Consider the following 13,435-nt stretch of genomic DNA (forward strand, 5'->3'; position numbering starts at 1 on the left):
GTGGCAATGTACCCCAAGGAAAAGGGTGAGACAAAACAATGCACCGAGGTGAGAAACATTTGCCTCTTAAATAACACTCACAAGTGTACAGCATGTACAAAATAAGGCTGCTCAGAAGGGTACACAGGCAAAGTTTCCGCAAAGACAAACTCTGATTTCTCTAAACTCACAGGCTGCCAGCACACCCCTGTTTCAGCAGTTGTAGAGCTTCCTTTACTTCTTATATCTGTTTGCATTAATATAAGAAGTACAGCAAACAAAATAAACCTCAAGCAAGATTTTGCAGCGGTAAAGTTACTATGTGCAACTTTTGTTCTTAAAGGGGCCCTGCAACACTTTTTAGCATGGCCAGAAAATGCTGCCGATCGGTAGTCGAGGCTTCTGAGAACATGCGAGCCAAACATTACAATGCAGCACGCGGACTGGAATTTACAATTAATTCTCGAAGTCAGCTAGAAATCCTTCCCTCTTCTCTCGGCAAGTGATGTCATAAACATAAATGACTGTGCCATAAACACAAAGTCCACAGCCATTGGCTGATTTGAGCATCGTGAGCTGCACAGTTACTGCAGCTGCCGCAGGATGCCGCCACGTGCCCGCTCATGATGACACTGCAAGTAAGCCACACATTCGAAGAAGAAAAAAGAAAATATAGTACTCAAGGTCATGACGCGCACCGATGAACAGATGCATCTTCTTGCCCCCTTGTTAAAAATACAGCAATACAGCAAAATTAACACAGCAATACTTTCACAGATTCTAATGCACCCTTGTTTGTAAAGTGCACTTAATTTTCATAACCAGAGGTTCGAGCTAAATGTTAAAACAGCATGGGGCTAGAATATTTTATGAACAGAAGAACACATGAATGCGCTCAAAGGGCACATAAAAAGATATCCGTCCTGTACCATTCCGATTTTACCCAAAGCTGCTCCAGAAACCCGAAACGTGTTTGTTGGAAAACTGTCGACAAACACATCACCGAACCAGTCTACACAGTACTAATATTACATGACCTGCGAACATTAAGGTTTGAAAAATACTGCAGACAAAGCCACAAAATACTAGCATTACTACAAATTCCTTTAGTACTTCATATGTGGACTGTTTATGGAAATAATTCACAGCACTCATACTGTCGATTACATAGGTCAACCCCTCTATATTCACAGCGAGAATGGTCTGTGTCACAGACAAACCTAACAGTGGCCTGAAATGTAATTGAGGTTTTACATGAATTCAATGGAGTAAGCGGCACTGCTGTGGGTGAGTCAATTGGGTCCAAAAATATTGGCCCTGAAAATTAGTCAGCCACTGTATTTGTATTCGATGACAGTGAACAACCTTCAAAGCCTAGGCTTTTTAACATTTCATCGTAAATGTTGGCAGTTATGCATTAATGTGCATGTCAATGTCTTCCTATTTCACATGCGTTTATTGAAAAAAAAAAAAAAAAACAAGTAGTGCTCCAACCTGTGTCTTTCCCTTGCTAGCTGTAGCTGGCTTGGACCGTTCAGACTCTGAAGCCGATTGGTCTGTGGCAAGTGATGACTGCGGCCCCGATGGTAGCCGTGACCGACCAGAGGCCAAGGCAGCACTGTCAACGCTGTCCCTTCGATCGCGAGTGTCAGTGCTGCTGCTGACGCTGCTCAGACGCTCTCGTGACGTTTGGCGATGCTGCATGTTCTGTGCCTGCTAGCAAAAAAGAGGGAGCAAGTGGGGAGTGCATGAAATTACAGTGAAAACAGACAAGTTGTAATACGAGAGAGAGGCCATCACAAAGAATCAGTTTGCAGACATAGGTGCAGCATGACAGCTTTGTCATTCATACCATACTAATACACAGAAGCAAATGGGTGACCCTTCTTCTGATCTTCAAGTGTGCTTCTCCGTGCTACACATTTGCCCAACTAATAGAGGTACCGCCCTTCGTTCAAGCAAGGATGAAATGTCGGCTGCAAATGCCGGATCTTGTCCCTTACACAAGGTTACATCAGGATCAAAACATCTACATTTTCAGTGTCATAACACAAGTGAACTGTGCTTGTATGCGCTTCTCACAAAAATGACTACACTACCATTAGTTGGGCACAATGCAGAGTCAAAAAGATACCTATACAGTCACGAAAGGGATCTATTGGCAAACAAATTGAAGCTTTCCCCATATAGCACAATGAGGTGCGTTATTGCACAATTTCAGCCACCATCTGCGACGTCACATGTTTATGAACTCTATAAACTAAATGTACTACAAAATATGCTTTTTTTTTCTCATAGCAGTCATAGAAGCAGGGCACCTCCAAATGCAATTTTTGCTGCTATCCATTGCAGCAGATGCACTGCCAAAGCACTACTCATATTTTCGGTCTTCTGCTGCCTGCCTGCCACTGGTAGCTACGAGTTTAGTGCCGAAGCCTATGAGTAGTCAGGCGCAAGAGCTCCAAACAACTGAAAACACAGAAAAGTTGCAACACTGTTACCTTGCTCTGGAAATACACTGGCTTCTTTCTCAGTCTTAAAGTCTACTTTTTCAAATTTAAGAACATAAATGCAACAAGAGCATTAGCAGGCCATCAGCAAATGCTAGTGCAATGTGCATTTTACTCAAATTCAATTTTACAATGTAAGATGTAGGTACAAAGCAAGTGGTAAGGTTCGCTGCAACACTAAGGCAGCTAGTAAAATCATGGCTCACAATAATTTTTGTGAGTTAAATATTAGAACAAGCTTTTATAGACAATACTGGCACAATTTTAGCCAAATTCCTAAAACATTAATGCAATCATATCACACCTTCAGGAAGTGCTGTGATCAATGGATGTAGTGCGATACCACAGAAACAGAGAATCATAAAAATGCTTTTCCACAATTTATACATTGTTCATTTCAAAATCTTAACAGCGCATAGAACGATTAGGAAGGGATCTATGCGCTGTTAACATTTTGAAATGAATCCACACCAACTTGCCCAAGCGTCAACCCTTGCAATTATACACTGTGTTAGTTTATTTTCAAACCTTCATTTGCATGCCTTTGAAGCTGTGAATTACAATGAAATTTTTCTAACTGCTTATAAAAAAAGACAGTACACTAATTTTTCAGAACAGGGGGGGTGGGGGGGCAGTGGGGGGAATGCTACCATATACATATATCATGAACCAATTTATAATTCAAGTGACATTGGTACAGCACTGAAAAACCCTAAATATAACTAACAGTGAGGTTTATGATATTTGGCATAAAAACGTGCATTCCAAGCTTCTTTAACCACGAAATTGAATGTGATGGGCTATTTCATGTCACATCCAGCTAAATGTTGAACGAATGAGGGGGGGATTGATTTGAGGGCTCGTTTCTTTTGTTAGGCCCAACCTAATGACGACGAAGGCATTACTTGTGTGCTGTAGCATAAATTAGTTGATCTCAATTTGCGAAGTCAGTTCACAAAGAAAGGGAAATTTAAGGGCTAGTTTTTTTTTGTTAGATGCAACCTTAATGAGAACCAACAGGCAATCAACCCAAGGAAAGTATATGGGATGTTATTTGTAGTAATTAATATATAAATGTGAAGAAATTAAAGTGGACGGAAAGATAACTTGCCGCCAGCAGGGACTGAACCTGCAACCTACGAATAATGCAACCGATGCTCTACCAATTGAGCTACGGTGGCAGTTGTCCTCCCGTTAACTTCATCGTGTATATCTGTGCATTTAAACCTGGGAGAGTTCGTCAGCACCGCTTGTAGCTATGACGGCGAGTGTGGAACATACTTTTTTTGCCTGCTGGAGTCACCTAGCGTTGTGTATAACAAAGAAAAACGAGCCCTTAAATTCCCCTTCTTTCGTTCATTCATAGCAAGGGTCTCATTCTGGGAGACTTGATGCCTTCAGGTAGCACGCGAGGGATTATTGGTCAGCTGCCAGTTCGTAATAAGATCACGTGCTATGTGATGCCAGCAGGCTAAGAAAGAGTGTTCCACACTCGCCGTCATGGCTACAAGCGGCGTTTAAATGCAGAGATATACCCGGTAAAGTGTACGGGAGGACGACCACCGCCTTAGCTATATTAGTATCGGATGCATTATTCGAAGGTTGCAGGTTTGGTCCCTGCCGGCAGCAAGTGGTCTTTTCGTCCACTTTAATTACTTCACATTTATATCATAATTACTATAAATAACGTCCCCTATACTTTCCCTGGCTTGATTGCCTGTTGTGGTATATTAATTTCGACATAAATGGAAAAGATTTAAAGTGCATGAAAAATCAACTTGCTGCAGCTAGGGATCCTGTGAGTGTCAGCCAGCGCCACTACCTGCAGCGAGTTGATCTTTCATCCACTTTAATTCTTTTCCATTAATGTCGTAATTACTATACTACAGTTACAGCATACAAGTAATGTCCCCATACATACCTTAGCTTCATTAGGTTCCAGCTAAATGCTGTGATTGCAAATGCCACATTCAAAGCCCTCAATTGTGGTTTTATGTGCTAAAACCCTGACCTGATTACGAGGCACACTAACTTCACAATTTACCATTATTAAAATGTGGCTGCCGTAGCTAGCATGGAAACTGTAACCTCGAGCTCAGCAGCGCGACAATGAGCTATAATCGTGGGTCAATTTAACCCTTTGAGTGTTTTTGCCGTTCATGTACAGTGGCAGTTTTCTGTCCCACAAGGTCTTTGCCATACGGGTACATTTTCAACCCTCCATTTGAAAATTTGCGCTGTCATGACTATGCATGCTCACTGGGAGGTGCTGCCACCTTCTAAAACTTACAAGAAGCTTTCAAAATGATTGTGCTACTTTCTTGTGGAGATAAACACAACTGATTTCTAGCTTAAGCGTCTCGTGTAGTCTGCAGCAACGCTCTTTGTGGTTTCGGTTTCGCTGCATGATCGCAACGGAGGCGCACGAAACTTGATTTTTATCTTTATCGGCACTCCTTTGCAGAGGCAGTGAAAGTTGATTTCAGTCTTTATTGGTGCTGCTCTTAGCTTGTTTATCACCAACGCTCACGAGGTATTCTCGCTCTCCTTGTTTACCACACACAGAGAAGATGCCGTGTGCGTGCCAACACAACTCGTCACTCCAAGAGGAGAACGGACACGCGTTTTATGTAAGCAGACTGCGATAAGATGCTGTGTGTAGACCTGTATTTCAAGGAATACTACGCTCAGAAATACTATTGAACATCTTGCAGTTTTAAGTGATGCTGACACCAAAGTATTGTTCCTGATTTTTTTACAGTGTTTTCTTGACTTTACCCACTTTGTACATTCAAAATGCACAATAAAGTAATCTGGGAAAGTTTTTTTTCCAAAAAATATGACACTCAAAGGATTAAAGCCCTAATTGTGAAACACACACAAAAAAAATTATCTCTAAAAATATGCTCTATGAGTTAAAAAACACATCTTAAGACTTAAATATCGATAACATTCTCTGTGCCCTTTCCTCAGCAATTAGCTTGCTTCTACCAGGCGCCTAACTACCACCAAGTGATGTGAAACCTAAAAGCTCAGAATAAATAGGGAGTTTTAGCTTGTAACGTATACTTCTTTACGTTACCGTTACCAGATTATGTTTACCGTTTTACCGGAACTCGAGTTTTAGTCAAGTTTTTTAGCTGCCCAAACGTAAACTTTTACGTACGTACGTAAACCTTTACGCTTGCGCAAACCACTAAGTGGTGATGATAACTGCATTTAAACTGCATTTAAACTACATTCAATTTAGATAATATTGAATTACGCTGCGGCAAAATCATTAGAGAGGTTTTTAGCGTGTGCAGTATCCCGGTATAAGCGAAGGGGTGCAGGAATACCGGGTTACCGGGCGATGGTGTCGACATCTTGTGACGCTTTGTGCAACCACAATCATGGACACGTTTGTTTTCGCTTAGTGTTCTTGAGGGGGAAAAAATGATTAAAAAGGCAACTCATTTGCAATTATGCTGCTGCAAGGCATTTACATTGGAAGTAGAACGACCGATGTTTCTGCAATAACAATTTTGTGCTTGCCTGGTACACCATGGCCCCGCTAGATGGCGCCACCTAACCAGCCTGTCAGCATCTTTAGGCCTCTCACGTTTGCGGATTTGGTATTCTAGGTCGCTCTAGCCTCGGTAATCCGGCTGAAATTAGGTGATCGCAAGTGGCGCTCGCACTTCGGCTTATTTTGACTCGGCGGCTGGAGTCTCCGCGAAGCGGATATCGCAAATAGCTACGAACGAAGGCGGATCTGCAAGATAGGGCCGTGAACGTAAAGCCTCTCCGGCGAGTACTTTAAGTTCCGCAAAAGTTTACGTTCCGTAAAGGTTCGCGCATGCGCAGATTCCATCCGGTATCCGGTAACACGGTAACGTAAAGAAGTATACGTACAAGCTAAAACTCCCCTAATATAACCTCCACACACAAAACCACGGTGTCACATCTGGTTTGTACCAACTGGTTTTCGTTTGAAGCACATGTATTTTCTCTCTACTAATGTAAACACCAAGACATACTAAAAAACAAGTTTGTCTCTGATAAAATTTGTCAGGATGTTCAAGTTTTCTGTTTAAAACCAGTGACACAAAGATGTCTCTGATGGTAAAGTTCGAGGATCTTCAACATGTAGAAGTGCTTGATGTCCCAAAAATAAATAAACGTAATTGGTTGGAGCACCTATGCAAATTCTTTCTTCATGGGACAGCGGGCGGAGCTTATGTTTGTTCTTAGGATGTACAGTAGCCTTGCTCCTTTTCATGGCGAGCTCTTCTGTAATGTTGTATTTTTTTCTGCTCAAATGCCTGCAATACAGACTCAGCCATGAATGTAGGTTACACTGCACATTACTGGCATGGTGGACTCCCATGAAGTTACTTGCTTGGAAACTATGGCAGAGTGCTTTGAGAGTAGTCAGCTGAGTAGCATATGGTATCACTGACACGAGTCAAGTTGGCAAAGCTGCCTAATGACACTATGCACAGACATTGTTTGAATTCTTGAGCTCACCATACAATACCTGGCCTCTTTTGTGTTACTGGCAGAGCAACATAAAACAGCCCTACATAAAACATTAAAGGAAAGTAATGACAAGAAAACAATAAAAGGCAACGTCAATGATGCCAGCCACTGTTGAAATGCCAAACCAGAGTTCGCAGCAACCAGCCACCCCTCCGTGCCCACAACTGTGCAGCACTAACTGCCGCCATTAGTGCTGCAGTTCCTTCAACCACACAACCCTGTTTCATTCTGGGTTATCATATCACGCACTTGTGACCGGCTACTCTGCACAGATCATCTGTTCCAGGCAGTGCAATAATACATAGTTTGCTTTCATCAGCTGGGGTCAACAGCAGGATATATACACGTGTGTAAAGTTGTATGTTATACAGCACCTCCTCCTGTACTTTGCTGCAGAAGCTTGTGGGCTTATTGCATAAAAAGCCGTTAACACAAATGTCAAAACTAATGAGGCACATGCCTTCGATGCCCTCCCACACTGTTTCCAAACAAAACACCACGAAAATCAGTCATTTTCAGCATTTAGCAATGTGGCAAACGTGAACAGCCATTCATATTACCGAGGCTGTATTTTTTTGCTTCAATGCCCATCCACCACAACACCACCTCCATATGATGCATTTTTGCATTTTATTTCTCCACCTTTTGATTGTTCGTATTAGCAAGCGTTTGTTGGACTAGACTGGAGTAAAACACTATCTGTCAATGCTGTAATGTATTCTAACAGTGACAAGAGTAGGGGATGCTGGATTCAGATTTCAATAGTACAAGGTTCCTATTGTCACGTGGTCGTGACGTTGATGAAGGCAGCAGTCGGCGTGTTCAAGGTGAAACTTTTTATTTACGACCTGTGCCCTAGAAATGAAACACTTTATTTGGGCGAACCTGTGCCCTAGAAATGAAAACTCACTACAGCAATAAACGCTGTACACTGATAGCGGCGAACAGAGTGTCGGCCGTCCATAATCTGATCTGCGGCTAGGCATGCAGGCATTTATACATGTGGCATCAAACATTCAAGTCTTATCGCTGGTGGCTGTGCTATTTCTATAGCAAACTCAACTGTTCGTGTTTGTGCGCTCAGGCCTATCAGAAGATTATAATCTGGAAGCTTCCCCGACATTCGGGCGCGGTTTGCGAAAGGCAGTGGCTATACGTGTAACGGATCAGTTACATAGAAATACAAAAAGGAGTGCACGTGGCCCTATTGTACATCAACATCTCATTGAGTGGCTCTTCTGACCCTGTTTGCAATGATCAGAGGGTGCCACAACTACTGCATCAGGGGCAGCAATGTCTACAGCAGCTCCTCTTTGTAACGCCAATAGAAGCCAGTGTATAAGAATATTGTTCAATCTTTTGCTTTTGTAGTGTGTGAATTGCAATGCTCAAAATATTTTTCTACACTGATGGCAGCTTCTTGAGTCACTGCAATATTCAAGCCACAGTGTGAGATATGCACTATTTAGGTGGGGACACTTCTCGGCTTGCTTGCGAGACACGATCGACCAGATAAAGTAACAACATTGCGCATCCGTTGGTTCGGTGATGGCAGCGGAGATCTATCAGAGGGACAATGTGACTTCAAGACAGAAAATGTTCTATATACCGCTGCTATAGCAACCGCGGCGTCAATGCTGGCGTATGGCACACATCGCATTTTTTGCCTGTGAAAAACACAGCATCCATTTCCAGCTTTAGTTAACAGTGTACTATAGCAGTGTTGGCTGACTCAAGATTTCCTGCGAAGCACGGGTTCCGACAAAAATGCCTTTTTTGTCCTGAAGTTGCGTCGTCCCACCACCAAACTGATCTGGTTGATCGCGTCTCACGAGTGTCCTTATCTTAAAGGACTGTCTACCGCTCAGAAAAATTTTTCTGATTGTGGTGAAAATGAGAAGATCGTTCGTCACATCGGCGGCAACGAGCACGCTTTTGCCCCATAAAAAAGGAATTATATTTTTAATTTGATGTTGAAAATCGTGAAAGAATGACCGCTAGCGTCACCCAACGGTGATGTGGTTCAATCCACTGGTAGGACAAGAAATCCTCGAAAGTAGACTCATTTTGCTTAAAAACAAACATGCATAACTTGAAATTGTATTTTACGCACTTGAGGCACCTTTCGGTTGCGTCAAAGAGTAATGTTTTGCCTTTTTTTTTTTTCACGCATCCAGAAAGGTGCCCGGTGGCGCTGCTTGCGGCGCCGTCTTCGATTTCTTCTGCTTCAACTCATGCGCTATGCCATGTGGCTCTCCGCGCTGGTCGTACTGTGCCGTTGTATTGTTGTTAGGATGTCTGACATGTGCTGCACTGTGAAGGCGCGCATACATTGTCTCTTTTTGATGAATCGACTTGGCTTGGATAGCGGCAGCAGTTCTAAAATAAATGCATAGACTGCGATTACAGAAAAACAAGTGTTCTGTAATCGTATAATAAGGCTTCATTTAACCGCTAGCGCGCTGAAAACAACTGTTACATTCATTACAATAGTGTTCAGCGAAAATAAAGTAATCCTACAGAAATCACATGTGCTTTCGATTTTAATTTTTACCAGCACTACAATCGTCATTGCGTCCACCAACCAGTGTTGCGGGCATGTTTCACGCCAATGGAAGAAGACCGAACACAGATCGAAAAATTCTGTTTTAAAAATTTCTACGCACTTTCCAGAGAAACCGCTGCAAGGTTGGACACTTCAAACGGTACGCTTTCTATTCCGGTACAAAACAGAAAAGCGATGAAGGGCGGTAGACAGTCCCTTTAAGAGTCTTACACCGTGATGCAAGCCAACCTGTAACCTCTGTACGATTCACTCCACATTAAGCAGCATTTGAGATATAGAAAAATTTAAACACATGAAAAAAATCCCATGGCACCAAGTGATGTATTTTATCACCTTTCTGCCCTTATTTTTGAAATGGCTGCATAAATAATGATAACATGGGGTCGTCTACAGCTACATGGTCAATGACAGTGAAAAACCAGAGGGCGACAGTTGGCTAACTAGTTTAAAGGGACACTAAAGAGCAAAACGATTTTTCTTGCATCAGTAAAGCAGTCTTCCACGATACCAAAAACACCACGCTTGCTGCGAGAAGACGCTTAATAAGCGAGAAAACGCGCAAAAAGAAAATACAAGTGGCGACGGCACCTTGGAATTCCCGGACCATTTGCCGTGACGTCACATATTTTTGACGGCGCCTGCTTGGGCCTACGTAGTTCCCAATCGGTTAAATCGAAGTACATTGTCCTCTGAGAGGGCCAGAGACTTGACATAACGAGTTTGTGGAAATTTTGTCGAGCCAGTGGCGCCACAATACGTTAAATGCTATTTGAAGTCTTTTACGTCACGAATTACAAAGTTCGGCGTGAAATTTAAAAATGAAACTTTGAACTTGGTTTTCTCCTCTAATAATAAACCTATGGTGGTGAAATAAACTACATAAGAGTTCTCCGAGCACACTTTATCAATCTAAACCAATTCATTGTTTCTCTTCAGTGTCCCTTTAAGCATTGGGACTCATTCGTTTTACCTAAACTGGACTTCAGACTTTTGTAATGGCATTCTCCAAAATTGAAAGTACTATACTTATTTCTTTACACAATGGTGATGCTGCTTATCTTGTTGACTTATGTTGTGCAAAGACAAAACAAAAATAAATAAGCAGAGAAAGACAAGAGCCATAACTACAACAGCAAATATACTTTATCTCAATCACAAAGCTCCAACACTAATAAAGTCAATGCCGCATATCTCTTGCAAGTGGTAGTTCTTGCTACCACATAAATGCACAAACACCACAGCTGAAAAGATGCCATGCATGTTATATAACAGGCACACTGCAGAACAATGCACAAGCTTTGATCATGATGCAGCCGTCGTACCACCTCTCACTCTAACGCCGTAACCACACTTGTCTGGCAAAAGCTTTACTTCCAAAACTGCTGTTTAACATTCCACAGACGCCATTACTCACCTAATTAAATAATCTATGCATGAATTCTAAAAGCAATGCATGCTTTCAGCAGTGTGAAAAAAAAAAAAAAAACTTTCAACCCACCATTTGCACAAAGTGTTGAGGACAATGCATCTACCAATACATTCAATTTTCATAGCAAAAGGCATGTCTGCCTTGAAAACTTATTAAAATTGCCAACAGTTCAGCAGAGCATCATCGAGTCATTGAACCTGGCAGTATTCAACAATTGGGCACTCATTTCCATGCCATTAAATAAATAGTGGAAAATGGCATTTGCGTAACTAACATATTGTCGCAGTTAACAAAGTACAGGCGGCTTATTGCAAGAAACAGAAGCACGTCGTTTTCTCAGAGACACTAAAGGTGGACTCGCCAAAAAACGCCTTCTTCTTCTGTTAATCATGCTGTGGCTCTCGAGCGAATTGGTCGTAGTCTTTCTCGGTGCCAACGCATAGCTGGGCACAAATAGGGACGTGGCATTACCCTCCCTCCAGAATGAGCATTGTCTCGATGCTCACCAAGTAGCAGCTGATGTACAGTTAGCCAGTCGATGTCCCCATCAGTCTGAAAATATGGCTTCATGCGCACCACGTGCACGTGCACTTTACACAGTCCGAAGTATCAGTGTAGAAGTTTCTCTGACATGCCTCGCGGTCATACAGGGGACCAAACCCAGACTCTTTCCCCTGGTGCGTAAGCTATGAATAGATGACGGAGATTATGCCGTTGGGCGTCACGTTCTTGCTGGCTAGTAATTCTGACGCGGGCAAGCCGTCTCGCTTCCTCTGCGCGCTCAGTGAAATCTGCGGCATTGGTTTCCAAATTGCAATCATGAGGCAGCATAGCATCAAGCATTGTAGTTACTTCTCGGCCATGGATCAGTTCAAACGGAGTAATTCTCGCTGTTTTCTGGCGGGCAGTATTGTACGCGAATGTGACGTACGGCAATATTTTGTCCCAATTTTTGTGCTCTACGTCAACGTACATGCAAAGCATGTCTGCAATAGTCTTGTTGAGGTCTTCAGTGAGCCCATTCGTTTGTGGGTGATAAGATGTTGTCTTCCTATGCGCTGTGCCACTGAGTGTAAGAAGAGCATCTATAGGGGCTAGTTGGTTGTACATCTTGGGGGTAATCGCGCTTTCTTAACGTACAGGAACGGACTGAATGCACCACAAACGGAGAGCGCAGACTAACAACTGTTTTATTTCCAGACGTTTCCGTCACATATATATACAAAGGATGGCATCGCAAAAACCTGAGGCAAGATACAAAAACTCACTGGACATGCGCATGATAAAAGTCAGGTTGTTTTTATAAAATGAATTTCTTTTGAGGAAAGATTAATGGATGGTGCGCTGATACAATCGTCGGCATGTGCGTGCATCATAATATAAGATTCCGTTATTACTCGTTCCATTTCATCATGAACCTGTGACAATACATGATGACGCAGGCACATGCCGACGATTGTATCAGCGCACCATCCATTAATCTTTCCTCAAAAGAAATTCATTTTATAAAAACATACTAACTTTTAACATGCGCATGTTCAGTGAGTTTTTGTATCTTGCCTCAGATTTTTGCGATGCCATCCTTTGTGTATATATGTGATGGAAACGTCTGGAAATAAAACAGTTGTTAGTCTGCGCACTGTGTTTGTGGTGTATTGAGTCAGTTCATGTACGTTAAAAAAGCGCGATTACCCCCAAGACTGAGTGTAACCACAGTGCGCAGAAGCTCAGCTGTGAACGTGGTTCCTTTGTCTGTTATGACGACTTCAGGAGCACCGTGTTTCAGGACAATGTTCTCAATAAAGAATTGTGCCACTTCAGCTGCAGTGCCGCTCGGAATCGCCTTGGTTTCCGTGTACCTGGTGAGGTAGTCTGTCGCCAGTATGATCCATTTGTTGCCACTATCCGATATGAGAAATGGGCCCGAAAGGTCCATACCAATCTGTGCAAACAGAGTTTCTGGTACTGCAACGGGGTGTAACAACTCAGCAGGTTTAGCCGGTGGAACCTTCCGTCACTGACAGTCAATACAAGTTCTAACGTAGTCTTTCACCTCCACTGCGAGTCTTGGCCAGTATTATTTTTGTCTTACTCGTGACAATGTTCGCGTATAACCGAGGTGGCCTAAGGTGGCTTCGTCATGGCAGGCTTGCAAGGTTTCGTTGCGGAGAGTTTCGGGAACTACCAGGAGGTAGCTCTTTCCTGTTGCAGAGAAATTCTTCCTGTACAGTATTCCGTTGCGTAAACAGAATGATGACAAACTTCTTGAAAACACTCTCGGCACATTTGTGGCTCGTCCTGTCAAGAACTCAATCAATGCTTTGAGCTCCCGATCATCTTGCTGTTGCCGAGAGATGACAGTCGCATCAACAACTCCTAAAGAGCCGGCGCTTTCGTCATCTTCTGCGCCCGGTGACTCAATCGGTGATC

General features: G+C 42.8%; 1 protein-coding gene across 7 annotated transcripts in view; it reads right to left on the minus strand.

Moving 5' to 3' along the window:
* LOC119390134 (uncharacterized) overlaps positions 1-13,435 on the minus strand; it is a 282,319-nt gene that overhangs the window by 37,051 nt on the left and 231,833 nt on the right. For 5 of the 7 annotated variants that reach the window (XM_049413916.1, XM_049413925.1, XM_049413919.1 and 2 more), the window contains one exon: positions 1,474-1,695. In XM_049413916.1, the coding sequence (XP_049269873.1) occupies positions 1,474-1,695 (222 nt within the window). The remainder of the gene's footprint in view (positions 1-1,473; positions 1,696-13,435) is intronic. The other 2 variants (XM_049413922.1, XM_049413914.1) reach the window with 1 other exon arrangement.

This window comes from Rhipicephalus sanguineus, chromosome 1 (genome assembly GCF_013339695.2).
Source record: "Rhipicephalus sanguineus isolate Rsan-2018 chromosome 1, BIME_Rsan_1.4, whole genome shotgun sequence".
Taxonomy (NCBI): domain Eukaryota; kingdom Metazoa; phylum Arthropoda; class Arachnida; order Ixodida; family Ixodidae; genus Rhipicephalus; species Rhipicephalus sanguineus.